Genomic DNA, 15,776 nt, shown 5'->3' on the forward strand with positions numbered 1-15,776 from the left:
AGCAGTTTTACTATCACCAACTCCCTTAAAATTTTCCACCTAGAATAAAGACTCCAAACCACTGTGGTATTTCAGGTCAGAGATTGTGCCAATTCCAGCACTCTGAACAGAGCAATGGAATAAGCAAGCAAACACTTTCATGTAAGAATTCTAGATCTGCCACTTACTGTGTGACCTTGGAAAAGTTCCTCAACATTTCTAACTGTAAAATAGAAAGTACATCTACTTTATGGGATTGACAGGAGGACTAGAACTAAAATACAGGGTGGGGCAGAAAGCAGGTTTACAGTAATGGAAAATAATACAATAAATAATAAACTTTAACCCTGGCTGGGTGGGCTCAGTTGACTGGAGCGTCATCCCATACACCAAAGGGTTGCAGGTTCACTTCCCAGTCAGGGCACATACCTAGGCTGTGGGTTCAATCCCTGTTTGCACATTGTTGGGGTGCATACAGGAGGCAACCGGCTGATCAATGTTCCTCTCTCTCTGAAGATCAGTGGAAACATATCCTCTGGTGAGGATTAAAATTAATTAATTTAATTAATTAAAAACATATCTATTTTTTAAAAATAAACTGATTCGCATACTCACAACTGTAAATCTACCTTTGCCCACCCTGTATATACAGACACTTTGATAGGATTTGCCACATGGTAAGAAGTACTCAATAGATGATAATTACTAATAGCTAACAATCACACAGTACTTACTATGGGCCAGCAACTATTATAACATAATCTAATACAACTCCATGAAGGAGGTATTATTAGCCCCACTGTACACATGCAAGTACTGATGCTCCAAAGGGTTAAAAGTAACATGTGCAAGGTCACATAGCTTGTTAAGTGGCAGAGCCAATATCTGAACCCAGACAGTTTGTCTCCAAACTCTGTGCTCTTAACTGCATGCTATACTAATTTTATCCTGTACTCCCTCTGGCATAGAAATGTTTTATTTTATATCAATTGCTACTCAATGTTTTCTGCCTCTACACCATTCATGTGCACTACACAACACACTCCCATTAGTACCATCAGTGATTTTCATCTGGAAAAGGTATTACCAGAATCGCCAAGAAAACAACTGCAGGGTATATAGCACATGTGATTGGAAAAAGCACACCCCCACAAAAGGTGTGTTCTCCCCCACCACTGAGATGAAGAATCCCTGATTTATATAGTTTCAAATCACCTCTCAATCTCAATTATCTTTAGCTATGAGGATGAATAATATACCACACTTATACAAACATAAAGATTTATGAATAAGAATTTCCAAAACAACAAATTTTAGAAACTGCTGAGGAGGAAACTAAATGGATCCTTTCCATCCTGACAGAATTGCCAATGAGAAATTCAAATTTAAAAAAACTAGACAATAAAAAAATGTGACAAAAATAGCTCAAATTAAAATCTAAGAGCAGTGAGGTACAAAGATACTCTAGTACTCACCTTCCTCCCATTTTGCCTCCATAGCCACCTCGGTCTCCTCCATAGCTGCCACCACTCCTATCTCCTCCATAGCCTCCACTTCGGTCTCCACCATAGCCACTGCCACAACCACGGTCTCCTCCGTAGCCCCCCCCACTTCGGTCTCCACCATAGCCTCCTCGGTCCCCACCGTAGCCTCCTCGGTCCCCACCGTAGCCTCCTCGGTCTCCACCGTAGCCTCCTCGATCCCCACCGTAGCCTCCTCGGTCCCCACCGTAGCCTCCTCGATCCCCACCGTAGCCTCCTCGGTCCCCACCATAGCCTCCTCGGTCTCCTCCATAGCCGCCTCCTCGGTCTCCTCCATAGCCACCTCGGTCTCCTCCATAGCCGCCACCTCTGTCCCCACCATAGCCACCTCCACTTCTATCTCCACCATAGCCACCTCCACTTCTGTCTCCTCCATAGCCACCCCCACTTCTGTCTCCACCATAGCCACCCCCACCTCTGTCTCCACCATAGCCACCTCGGTCTCCACCTCTGCCCCCACGACCTCTATAGCCCCTCTCTCCACCGTAGCCTCTTCCCCGGAAATCTGCAAGGTAGAAATGGAAACCAATGAGGTCAGCAAAATAATGTAAAGCTTCCTTAATGCTAGTCAAAAGATAAATACCATGTACATGCTATTAAAAGACTGACCCAAAAAGCTAACCTACCTCCTCCTGAGGGACGAGAGTCTTCTGGTCTGGGTTCATTGCACTGATTGCAGGAATTCCTTCGAGCAAAGTTCATATTTCCACATGACCTGAGAAGGAAGGAAAATAAAATGCTCCTCAATAGCCTCCTATGGATTCAGAACTTCTACTCCCACCAAAGTAAATGGGATACTTACGGATTAGGGCAAACCCAGTCCCCACTTTTGGGGTCTCCACCTCTCCCCTGAAAGCCTCCACGGCCTCTATATCCACCACGGCCTGGGAGGGGCGGGGTATGGGAGGAAGGGAGAAAAATCAGCAGTAGACATTAACAAGGCAGGAAAAAAAGCACCAGATGAAAGAACTAAGAGCAAGTGCCTACCATGAACTGAACAGCCCTCCCACCCTTATGGTAGGCCTCTGTGATTCTTTGAGTCTTTATGTAGTAAATGCAAGAAATGTGGGAAAGACCCCAGATATACTTTACAGTGTCAATCATGCACTTAAATGCTTTTCGATAATACCCTCCTCGCTTTATCACTAAGAATCTCACTGATAAAGGTTTAAGTGAGAAGAAATATTCCAAATTTAAAGAATTAGACCCAACAGAAATGAACATGCTGGCAGTAACTATCAACAAACTTACAAAGTGGTAGGATTAAGTACCTAATTGGGTATCATTTAAATTATTCTCTTCTGACTTCCAGGTAAATAACAAACTGCTATCCAGCTTTCCAAGGGGACATTTAGAACCTTCTCCCACTACTCTCTTAGGTGCCTCATCTCCTTATTTACTTCATCTATTTAGTACCTGTCACCTTAACACAGAGGAAAAACACCAAGGAAGAGAAAGAGGTGGTAGCAAGTTCACACAATGGGAACAGAACATACACTCAAATTCAAACCCTTTGTACAATATCCAGGCCAGTAAACAACAAGTATCTTACCTCGCCGCCCACCTCCACTTCCACCCCCTCTCATAAATTCAGGTCTTCTGGTGGCAAAGGACACTTTAATGATGTTGCCATGAAATTCTTTCCCTAAAAAAAAAAAATACTTTGGAGAAATGCTACCCCACATCTGCGCTTCTCAACAAAACTGTTAAACTGTCTTGGGTATTTTTAATTTCAGATGAATAAGTGGCATGTCCTCACAAAAATTCAAACACACTAGTGTACCTAGTGGTCAAGGTAACCGTACTAAAATGTGACAAAATCTATTGAATAGAGCAGATCTGTCACTGGGAGAGTCACTTATTACTAAGCAAAAATAAAGCCAGAGGAAGGGAGAGATAAAAACATCGATGTGAGAGAAACATCCATCGGCTGCCTCCTGCACGCCCCCTACTGGGGATCAAGCCCACAACCCAGGCATGTGCCCAGACCGGGAATCAAACTGGGACCTCTCAGTCCATGGGACGACATTCAATCTACTGAGCCACATCTAGTATTTTTAGATGAACAATTTGTATAGTTTGATATCATTTTTTTTTAAAGGGAATGAGTTGTGCACATTACCTATATATGCACCCATATGCTTATATATGTACTGCCTATTGTACTTAACGCTCAATAGGGGAAACAAGACCACTGATGGAGATGGGGTGTCAAAAGGTGAAAAGGAAACTCATTTTTTACTATATACTCTTAATACTGTGTGAAATTTTACAATATGCAAGTAGTATCTTTAAAAATAGTGTATGTGTGCCCTGGCCGGTTTGGCTCAGCGGTTGAAGTGTCGGCCTGCGGTACAGAGAGAACCGGGTTCGGTTCCCGCTAAGGGCATGTACTTCGGTTGCAGTTTGTCCCCGGCCCTGGTTGGTCGTGCGGGTGGCAGCCACTCGATGTGTCCCTTCACATCGATGTTTCTCTCTCTCTCTTCCTCTCTCTCCCTCCTGCTCTATCTGAACAAAAAATGGAAAAATGTCCTTGGGTGAGGATAAAAAAAAAAAAAATAGTGTATGTGTATGTGATTAAATATATACACACATACACAAATTCTGCTGCCCTAGGGCCTTCGAGACAGAAATTAACCTTTTTACTTTATATTAAATAAGAGAACTGACATATAAGGAAAAGATAACCAAGGATTCATAAAATGGTTTTATTTATTTTTTATTTTTTTTTATCCTCACCTGAGGACATTTTTCCACTTTTTGTACAGACAGAGTGGGAGGGAGAGAGAGGAAGAGAGAGAGAGGGAAACATCGATGCGAAAGGGACACATCGAGTGGCTGCCACCCGCACGACCAACCAGGGCCGGGGACAAACTGCAACCAAGGCACACGCCCCTAGCGGGAACCGAACCAGGGTCTCTCCGGACCGCAGGTGGATGCTCTAACCGCTGAGCCAAACCAGCCAGGGCCATAAAATGGTTTTAAATTAAAGAGCCTTAGCTTCCTGAACAAAGCCCTAATCACTGTGGCTGAAAATTTTCCACGATGTCAGATAGTATGACATGCATTTTGACATAGGAAGCAACCATAAATTGTTATTTTATTTATTTAATATATTTTGATTTTTTTGGAGAGATAGAAATATCAATGTGAGAGAGACGTATCAATTGACTGCCTCCTGCATGACCCCTGCTGGGGATCGAGCCTGACCGGGAACTGAACCGAGATCTCTCAGTCCATAGGACAATGCTCAATCCACTGAGCCACACCGGCTGGGCATGTATCGTTATATTATTTATTTTTTAAAAATTTTTTATTCTCACCCAAGGACAATTTTGCATTTATCTTCAGATAGAGCGGGAGGGAGAGAGAGAAACAAACATCGATGTGAGAGAGACACATTGACTGGTTACCATGCACACAACCCCAACCGGGGCAGGGCCAAACTGCAACCGAGGTACATGCCCTTAGTGGGAACTGAACCAGGGACTCTCTGGTCCACAGGCCAACACTCTAACCGCTGAGCCAAACTGGCCAGAGTGACAAATTATTTTTAAGCTACATTTTTAAAAGCTGGGAAGTTAATAAAAAATATTATCAGTAGTTATCTCTAAGTAGAGGACTATAGCTGCTTTACTCCTTGTTTTTTATCTTTATTTTTTAATGTATTACAGGTGTCCCTCCTTTTTCCCCTATTGACCCTCTCTCCTCCCCACTCCCTCCTGCCTTCCCCAAACTATTGTCTGTGTCCACTGGTTATACATACATGCATTAAGTTCTTTGCTTTATCTCCTCCCACCCTCTCCCCACTTCCCTTTAAGGTTTGTCAGTCTAATAACCAATTTGTACTTCTTAATTCCTTCACCTTTTGCACCCATTTCCCCAAGCCCCCACCCATCTGGCAACCAACAAAAAGTTCTCTGTATCTTTGAGTCCACTTCTGTTCTTCTTGTTCATTGCTTGTAGATTGAACATTTCATATAATACTGATTTGGTGGTGATGAACTCCTTTACCTTTTTCTTGTCTGGGAAACTATATGTCCATCAATTCTAAACAATAGCTTTGCAGGATAGAGTAATTGTTAGCTGTAGGTTCTTGTTTTTCATCAGTTTGAATATTTCTTGCCACTCCCTTTTGGCCTGCAAAGTTTCTTTTGAGAAATCAGCTGACAGTCTTATGGGAGCTCCCTTGTAGGTAACTACTTTTCTCTTCCCGCTTTTAAGATTCTTTAACCTTTCACATTTTGATTATGATGTGTCTTGTTGTGTGGGCCTCTTGGGGTTCATCTTGTTTGGGACTCTGTGCTTCCTGGACTTGTATGTTCTTTTTCTTCACCAAGTTAGGGGAGTTTTCTGTCATTATTTTTTCAAATAGGTTTTCAATTTCTTGCCCTCTTCTCCCTCTGGCACCCCCATGATTTGAATGTTGGTACACTTGAAGTTGTCCCAGAGGCTCTGTACATTATCCTCACTTTTTTGGATTCTTCTTTCTTTCTGCTGTTCTGATGGGGCGTTTTTTGCTTCCTTATGTTCCAAATCAATGGTTTGCTTCTTGGTTTCCTCTACTCTACTATTGATTCCCTTTATTCTTTATTTCAGTTAGTGCCTCCTTCCTTTCCGACTATGCATCCTTCACTTCTGACTGGTCCTTTTTTATGCTCTTGAGGTCCTCACTAAGTTTCATGGAGCATCCTTATAACCAATGTTTTGATCTCTGCATCTGTTAGACTGCTTATCTCTATTTTGTTTAGTCCCTTTTTTTTTAATCCTCACCCGAGGACATTTTTCCATTTTTCACTCAGATAGAGCGGGAAGGAGAGAGAGGAAGAGAGAGAAACATCAATGTGAAAGGGACACATCGAGTGGCCGCCACCCACACGACCCAACCAGGGCTGGGGACAAACTGCAGCCAAGGTACATGCCCTTAGCGGGAACCGAACCCCAGTCTCTGTGGACCGCAGGCTGACGCTCTAACGCTGAGCCAAACCGGCCAGGCTATTTTGTTTAGTTCTTTTCCTGTAGTTTTGTTCTGTTCTTTCACTTGGGACCTGTTTCTTTGTCTCCTCATTTTGGCTGCCTCCCTATGTTTGTTTCTATGTATTAGGTAGAGTTGCTATGTCTCCTATGCCTGTAGTGGGTGTCCTGTAGGGTTCAGTGGCCCAGTCTCCCTGATCACCCGAGCTGTGCCCTCGAGGTGCACCCCTCATGTGGACTGTACACCCTTTTTTTGTAATTGAGCCTTGATTGCTGTTGGGATGTCAATGGGAGGGATTTACTCAGGCTGATCTGCTACAAGGTCTAGCTGTGACCACTAACCACCAACCTCTGCCTAGCTTGGATGATCAGCTGTGTAGCAGCCTCCCACACAGAGCAAGACTTACTTCAGCAGAGCTCTGGTACCCACTGAGTCCACTCCTTGTGTCGCTTGTGAAGGTGGTTCGGTGATGGTGCTTCACCATGGTCTGAAGCTGTCTACTGGGTGTGCTGGCTCTGGGGCAAGGTCAGCCACTGCCTGTGCTCTACCTGGGGCAACCAGGTATAAGCTACAAAGCAATATGTGGATGGCTTCTTCTTGTGCTGGGCTTGGAGAAGCCCAGGTATAGCCAGGTTATGAACCAAGGCTCACTGCTCCTAGTGCCAGGCCTGGGGCCAATTAGTGAGAGGTATGGGGCTCACTGAGGCCAGATGCTGCTTTTTTAGAGAATTTACGAAAATCTGAAGCAGGAACCAAGACAGGCCATTCCTATGGTAAAGCCACTGAAAACAGCTTGCATAGGCCCGAAAGTTGGGTGGAACAGAGCCTCAGAGAATCACCAGGGCGGAGCAAACAGTATGAGCCAGGTTGCTGGAGTCCAAGATATGGGGGCTGTCTGCTGGCCTCGTGGAGGAAGGGCTCACCAAACCTCCGCCAGCATGTTTATCCAGGAGAAAGCTGCCTCTCCAGCCCTCGCCTCGATGCCAAACTATTTAGTTCTTCCCCTTGTCTCTGGTGCCTCTCAAGCTGCCTCTCCAATACTGGAGTGAGTCAGAGTTAAGTCTGTGAGCAGGCCCTTTAAGAGGAACTGCCTAGGACTCCAGCAGCTTCAGCCTCCCTCAGCCTCAATTCCTGGTGGTTTTTATAGCCAGAAGTTATGGGGGCTTCTCTTCCTGGCACTGTAACCCTGAGCTGGAGGGGGCTGGTGTAGGACAAGGACCCCTCACTTCCAAGGTATCCCTCCTAATTTTTTGTTTTTTAGTTTTTTTCATTTGTTCATTTTTTATCTTTATTGTTGAATGTATTACAGATGTTCCTCATTTTCCCCCCATTGACCTCCTCTTCCCCACTCCCATCCCCTCCTGCCTTTTCCCACACTATTGTCTGTGTCCACTGGTTATGCATACAAGTTCTTTGGTTTATTTCTTCCCACCCCCAACCCCTTTCCCTTTGAGGTTTGTCAGTCTAACAATGAATTTGTACTTCTTAATTCCTTCACCTTTTTCACCCATTCCTCCAACACCCTCCCCCCCCAACTGGCAACCAACAAAATGTTCCCTGTATCTATGAGAATGTTTCTGTTCTGCCTGTTCATGTTGTTTGTAGATTCAATTGTCGATAGGTATGTATTCATTGCCATTTTGTTTGTTCATATATTTTATCTTTTTCTTCAAAAAGAGCCTTCATCATTTCATATAATAACAATTTCGTGATGATGAACTCCTTTAACTTTTTCTTGTCTGGGAAACTCTATATGGCCATCGATTCTAAATGACAGCTTTGCAGGATAGAGGAGTCTTGGTTGTAGATTCTTGCTTTTCATTACTCTGAATATTTCTTGCCACTTCCTTCTGGCCTGCAAAGTTTCTTTTGAGAAATCAGCTGACATTCTTATGGGAACTCCCTTGTAGGTAACTAACTGCTTTTCTCTTGCTGCTTTTAAGATTCTCTCTGTCTTGAACCTTTTGCATTTTGATGATGTGTCTTGGTGTGGGCCTCTTGAGGTTCATCTTGTCTAGGACTCTCTGTGCTTCCTGGACTTATATGTCTGTTTCCTTCACCAAGTTAGGGAAGTTTTCTGCCATTATTTTTTCAAATAGATTTTTGATTTCTTGTTCTCTCTCTTCTCCTTCTGGCACCCCCAAGATGCGAATGTTGGCACGCTTGAAGTTGTCCCAGAGGCTCCTTACACTATCCTCATTTTTTTGGATTTTTTCTTTTTGCTGTTCTGATTGGGTGTTTTTTGCTTCCTTATGTTCCAAATCGATGGTTTGCTTCTTGGCTTTGCCTACTCTACTATTGAATCTGTGTAAATTATTCTTTATTTCAGTTAGTGCCTCCTTCTCCTTTCTGACTATGCATCCTTCACTTCTGACTCGTCCTTTTTTTATGCTCTTGAGGCCCTCACTAAGTTCACTGAGGTTCTAAGTTCATTGAGCATCCTTATAAGCAGTATTTTGAATTCAGCATCTGTTAGGTTGCTTATCTCCATTTCACTTAGTTCTTTTCCGGGGGTTTTGTTCTGTTCTTTTATTTGGGACCTGTTTCTTTGTCTCCTCATTTTGGCTGCCTCGTTGTGTTTGTTTCTATGTATTACTTAACGAGAGGTATGGGGCTATCTGAGACCAGATGCTGCTTGTTTGAAAGAATTTAGGAAAACCTGAAGCAGGATCCAAGACAGGCCAATCCTATGGTTAAGCAAGTGCCAACAGCTTGGGTGGGCCTTCAAGTTGGATGGGGCAGGGCCTCAGGGATTCATTAGGGCGGGGCAACCAGTGTGAGCCAGGTTGCTGGAGTCCCAGATATGGTGGCTGTGTGCCACCCCAGGGAAGGGCTCACCAAACAAAGGTTTGTCCCAGAGAAAGCCCCCTCTCCAGGCCTCACTCCAATGCCAAACAGCTCAGTTCTTCCCTGTATGTCTCTGGCACATACAGGGCTGCCTCCCCTCCAAGCTTAGAGAGAGTGAGTCCAATAAGTCCGTGTGCGGGCCCTTTAAGAGCAGCTGCCTGGGGCTCCAGCTGCCTCAGCCTCCCTGAGCCTCAGTTCTCACTGGTTTTTCCAACCAGAAGTTATGGGGACTTCTCTTCCTGGCACTGGGACCCCGAGCAGGGTGCCTGGTGTGGGATGAGGACCCCTCAGTCCTCAGGGAGGACCTTCCCAACCAAGGTGTCCTCCTGATTTTTATCCACCACACGTGGGTATGGGACCAGACCATCCGCGTCCACCTCCACCTCTCCTACCAGTCTCGATGTGGCTGCTACTTTAATTTTGTAGTTGTAGGACTTCCATTCAGCTTGATTTCAGGTGGTTTTGAATGATAGTTGTTCTGTAGTTTAGTTGTAACTTTGATGTGGTTGTAGGAGGATGCGATAGCATGTTTACCTACATCGCCATCTTGCCCGGAAGTCCGTCTCCCTCCTAATTTTTATCCACCACACAGGGGTGTGGGACCAGCCTGTCTGCATCTCTGCCCCTCCTATTAGTCTCGATGTGGCTTCTTCTTTCATTTCTTCATTGTAGGACTTCCATTCAACTTGATTTCAGGTGGTTTTGAATGATGGTTGTTCGTAGTTTAGTTGTAATTATGATTGGTTGTGGGAGATGAGTAGCACGTTTACCTACACCACCATCTTGACTGGAAGTCCCTACTTTTGATACTTATTTTTCAGGGGGAAAAAGTGTTATTATTTCTTCTAAGTATGTATTAACTTTGTATTTGAAAGAAAATTAATCTAAATTTTAAAAGAATATAGTCAATCAGGCCAATCCTCTACATCTATATCAGAGTGGCCTCAAAGCACAAGGCATGATATATAAGGAAATATTCTAGAAAAAAACGAGAGAGTTCATCTCATTTCTAAAGATATGTAAAAATTTTGGCCTGTATTCTTAATAAAATTAGCTATAAAAGTAAACATAGCCCTGGCCGGTTTGGCTCAGTTCAGCGGCTGGAGCATCGGCCCACAGACCAGAGACCTGGGTTCGGTTCCGCTAAGGACACGTACCTCAATTGCAATTTCTCCCCAGCCCCAGTAGCAACCAGTTGATGTGTCTCTCTCACATGGATGCTTCTCTCTCTCTTCCCTCCTCTCTCCCTCCTGTTCTATCTGAAGATAGATGCAAAAATGTCCTCAGATAAGGAAAAAAAAAAAAGTAAACATAAAAATAACCACTGTCTAACAGAACATATTTTGACTTCAAGACTAGGAAACATTTATCCAAACTGCAGTTAAAATTATATGAATGAGGTATACCATCAAACCAGTCAATGGCTGCCTTAGCTGAAGGAGGGTCATCAAACGACACTGTTGCCTCCCCTTTTGGCTTCCCTGTGTCCTTGTCTGTGTACAGATTTATCATTGGTTTTCCGGTCTTCTTGTTTGTCTGAGGAACAAACAAACTGGTGTTAGTATGTTAAGGAAAAATGATCTGGAACCATATAATTTATTATTTTAATGGAATTCACACATCTCAGTCTTTAGATTCAAATACAGGACTAAAGCTCATAAAATACTATGTACCTTTTATAAAAATGAAGTTAACTGTAGTTGTATAAAAGAAAATACTCTAAGATACATGAAGCAAAACTCAAGCTAAAAATAATACATAGTATACTGTTTTATCTATGTAGAATTTTTTTAAACCCACAAAAAAAAAAAATGTAAGTAATGTTTCATGTAAATATATAACTTGTAAAAAAAGTTTAAAGGCCAGGAAGTTTCACTAAGCAAATCAATACATTACCAATAAGATTGATTACCAATTAGATTTGGCTGGAATGGGAATGGAAGACAAAGGAGAATTTTTACTTAATCAAACCTGTCAATTTTTTACATATTTCATGTATAATTAATTTCTTAAGAAGTTTTAACTTCCCAGTGGGGGAAAAAATGAGTAATTCTACCAAAACAAGACAACTGCCAACTGATTTCAGGCAAATGCTAGAATATACTAACACTGCTCTAAATGATACTTTCTAGTTGAAGAGATGGAAAATATTTGCATGAACAAATAGCACACAAGGCATTTCAGTAAACAATAAAGTTATAAAACAGAGCACTGTATATTGGGCTAATATATGAAATACCCCCAGATATGAAATACCAAAATAAAAATTTGTTAGTAACAACCTGAGTTTGCATGCATTTGTATTTCAGAATCTATAAAATGTTCTTACAATCTCATTTGGTTCTTTTAATTTTAGGAGCTAGTCAGAGACTATTTTTAGAGCTCTAAGATTGAAAGTTAAATCTATGAAAAGTTGTAGAAAGGTAAATACAAGCAAGAAATAAAATCTTCATGTATTTAGCAAATGCCTGCAGACAAGGGTGAGCATGTGCATCAGTGAATTTTAAGAGACAAGTCTAGCCCTGGCCAGGAAGCTCAGTTGGTTAGAGTTGTAAACCTAATACACTAAGGTTGCAGGTTCAATCCCTAGTCAGGGCACATACAAGAATTAACCAATGAGCCCTGGCCAGTTTGGCTCAGCGGTTGGAGCATCGGCCTGCGGTACAGAGAGACCCGGGTTCGGTTCCCACTAAGGGCACGTACCTCGGTTACAGTTTGTCCCCAGCCCTGGTTGGTCATGCGGGTGGCAGCCACTCGATGTGTCCCTTCACATCGATGTTTCTCTCTCTCTCTCTTCCTCTCTCCCCTCCCGCTCTGTCTGAACAAAAAATGGAAAAATGTCGAGTGAGGATAAAAAAAAAAAAAAAATTAACCAATGAATCGTAAATAAATGGAATAAAGCAGTATTTCTCTCCCTAAATCAATAAATTAAATAATTTTTTAAAAAGGACAAGCCTTACTAGAGTATAGCCTTATTATGTAATCTATATATCTTAACCAGAATGTGTTAATGATTATGACATTATCATTTTTAACATAAGCCATACTTTTTCACTCACCTTGATAATTCCTATCTGTTTAAAGAACTCCCCCACTTGATCTGTAGACACACCCTCCCCAAGTCCTTGCACAAAGATTGTGTTGTTATCTGAATTATCAGATTCTGAATCTAAGAAGAAAAAAAAGTATGGTTAATTTTACATATTCCTTGGTTTTACTACATCCTGCTTAGTAATCAAGAATAATTTATTGTCCAATATTCAACTGTTTCTACGATCAAAAGGAAAAAGGACTAATATAAGAAAAATCTTATATATACATGCAAAGTGGTCACAATAGTCATTTGGTCAATTCTTACAAAAACTTAAGATGAAGTGGATCAAGTCCACACTTTGTAAAATACACAAGACCAATTAAGGGACATCTTACAACTCTCACTCTTTTAGATTCAGATACAGGACTAAAGCTCATGAAGAGATGAAGAAAGTTTATAAATTAGAACACCTTTCTTTGAAGAGCTTTAATTCTTTATGTCTAATCAATACTTTTAAGGATCTCTAGTAGAAAAGTCCCCAAATCTAACACTTTGGACTTCCAAGCAAGCCAAGCAGAAATGGTGGTTTCCCTGTTCACCGCAACAAGCTTTGTATATACCAGAGGGTAGGGGCACCTTGACACACACCTTACCTTACACGCACACTTTTGGATTAGTACAACAAAGTAAGAAAGATGTAAAAAATTCAGTCCATCAAGGGATAATTCAGAAATTGCCATCCATATAGAATACTTTGGCATCTTAATAAAAACAAAAGTTCTGATTTCAATATATATTAAAAGTTAAAAGTTTTTGCCTCAAAGATTTTAAATCTCTAAATTATAACTTTTCAGCCCTGGCCAAGTAGCTCAATTGGTTAGAGCATTGTCCCGATATGCCAAGGTTGCAGGTTCAATCCCCGATCAGGACATATACAAAAAACAACCAATGAATGCATAAATAAGTAGAACGAATCAATGTTTCTCTCTCTTTCTAAAAATCAATCAATAAATAAAATTTAACTTTCAAAAGACTCCATATTGCCTTGAATTTAAAAATAAAAAGCCACACAAAATTAGTGACTTCTGCCCAGAGTAAGACAATTCTCTCATGTATAAATTCAGGTTCCTTAGGCCCACTAAGGAGACTACCAATCCAATGTACTAGTTTCTTAAACAAAGCTTTTCTACTTCTAATTTCCCAATGGCACCAATTCCCTCTAATCTGATTTGTAGCGATTACATAATGCTAATTAGCTGTACAAAATCAAATATTTCTTCACAAAGGTAAAGGTAGACCATGGGAAAATACAAAAAAAACAATTTTTACAAGCAAACTTTCCAATCAATCCCCTTACATTTTTCTTTCTGGTAAGTCTTTATAAGTAAAGCTTCCCAGGTTTTGCAGCACTATCAAATTAACACTAACTCCTCCAAACACACACTTTTCCCTTGAAAAAAGTGGAAAACTAACATTCTTAACGGCAAAGTTATAAACTACCATAAACCTTACCAGCATCTGGTCTGGGTCCATAATCCCTGTGACCTAAGGAAAAAGAAAAGAAAAAGAAAAAAAAAAGCTATTTAAGATAACTCATTAGAAATCATTATAAAACAATAACCAAGGCATGAAAAGTCAATACTTCCAAAATCCTTGAAAGTCAACCATCACAGATTTACAAAGTAATTATATAAATTAAGTTTTACTAAAAGTTTAAGAAATCAAGATGAATGTCAATTATTTCCTTAAACTTGTCCCAAACAACACCTGCAACTTTGCCATTATGCTATTATCACTTTTGTTAAGCTCTGGTTGTGAAGGCTGATTGGAAAACCCTAATAATTTAAAAACACCATGTCAGCTACCTTTATTTTTAAAATGTACTGTCAAAATCCAGAGAAGATCTTATTCATTGGTCACCACAGACTCTTTCATGCAAATTCACTGTGTAGAAATCCATTGGACTGAGATCAACTTTGGCTTTTTAATGTTTTCTTTGGTATATATACATGTGTATATATATATATATATATAAAATATATATATTTTTTAAGAACACAACACACACCAGCCTCAACCGAGTAAGTAAAAAAGGGCTTAGACTGCATCTGCGAGATATTGGTGGCTTTTAGATTTATATAGCATTTCCACTGAAACATTTTGGGATACTCAGCACTTACCACCAAAATTTTTGAAGCCACCGCGGTCACCACCACTGCAGAGGAAAAATTGAAGAAATGATTTCTTCCTTAAGTCTCTAATGTGCTGAGCCCTGGGCTCAATCTACACTTAATTGTCACAAGTAGAGCACCTAGGAAAACAGTAGCACCTCTAACTTTCCAGTAAATTCCATTTCATAGACTTCAAAATGTTGTTTTTACCTAAGTGTTTTCCCAATCGTTTATTTCCACAAGGGTGTCTTTTGAAGTGTACTACAGAACGTATCTAATATATTTATTTTAAAGTCTTCCCAACCCCAAGCCAAAGGGATACTATTCAAATCATTACTTAAAGCTGGAGGCAGAGCATGAAGAATGCCAGAGAAAACAATCTTCCTAAGGAGATGTTTTTTTTAATATGAAAAAACAAGAACAATATAAAGAAGGCTAAGATTTTGATAGAATAGAAAATGTAAAACCTTGAGTACATGTTCTATTGTGATACAAAATAGTGGGTTTGATGAAATGAAAAAAGGAGAAGGGATTAAGAAATAAAAACTGGTAGTTACAGAACAGTCACGGATGTAAAGTACAGCATAGGGAATATAGTCAATAATATTCTAATAACTATGTATGATGTCAGATGGGTATGAGATTTATCAGGATGATCACTTAGTAAATTATACAGTGTATAAATACTAAGATGTACACCTGAACAAACATAATATTGTATGTTAACTGCAATTAAAAAATAAAAAATGAGTTTTAAAAAAAGTGAGGTATAAATAAATATACATGAAAGTAAACCTAAATGAAAGCAGTCTTACATTTGTAAATCATTCTGAAAGCTGATAAAATGAGAACTAAAAAACAGTTTAATTTAAAATTGCCCTCCAGCTCCATACCAACTATAATATAGTAGGATCTCTTCAGATAAGAGCTACCTAGATTCGTGTTGTCAAATGTTCTGTACACCAATCAGTGCACCATATCAGAGACAGAATGCAATATATTCCAATACTGAAGCTTCCTACAAGAATATGACTTAGTTGGTAAATTTCCGGATAAGTCAACAGTCCTTATGTGCACAGCTTTACAGTAAGAAATCTAAGCTCTCTCATCAAGAAACCTTTTAAACACCCATACATTGAAAGTTTCTTTCTTTCTTTCTTTTTTTTTTTTTATCCTCACCCGAGGACATTTCTCCATTTTTTGTACAGATAGAGTGGGAGGGAGAGAGA

General features: G+C 40.6%; 1 protein-coding gene across 2 annotated transcripts in view; it reads right to left on the bottom strand.

The window, feature by feature from the left end:
• Positions 1 to 15,776, bottom strand: part of TAF15 (TATA-box binding protein associated factor 15) — a 36,465-nt gene that overhangs the window by 529 nt on the left and 20,160 nt on the right. For both annotated transcript variants that reach the window (XM_036268979.1, XM_036268978.1), the window contains 8 exons: positions 14,557 to 14,591; positions 13,889 to 13,921; positions 12,402 to 12,511; positions 10,749 to 10,878; positions 3,073 to 3,165; positions 2,323 to 2,404; positions 2,147 to 2,235; positions 1,455 to 2,025 (listed from right to left, as the gene is read on the bottom strand). In XM_036268979.1, coding sequence (XP_036124872.1) covers positions 1,455 to 2,025; positions 2,147 to 2,235; positions 2,323 to 2,404; positions 3,073 to 3,165; positions 10,749 to 10,878; positions 12,402 to 12,511; positions 13,889 to 13,921; positions 14,557 to 14,591 — 1,143 coding nt within the window. The remainder of the gene's footprint in view (positions 1 to 1,454; positions 2,026 to 2,146; positions 2,236 to 2,322; positions 2,405 to 3,072; positions 3,166 to 10,748; positions 10,879 to 12,401; positions 12,512 to 13,888; positions 13,922 to 14,556; positions 14,592 to 15,776) is intronic.

The sequence above is a fragment of the Molossus molossus genome, unplaced genomic scaffold (assembly GCF_014108415.1).
Source record: "Molossus molossus isolate mMolMol1 unplaced genomic scaffold, mMolMol1.p scaffold_m16_p_19, whole genome shotgun sequence".
Lineage (NCBI taxonomy): Eukaryota > Metazoa > Chordata > Mammalia > Chiroptera > Molossidae > Molossus > Molossus molossus.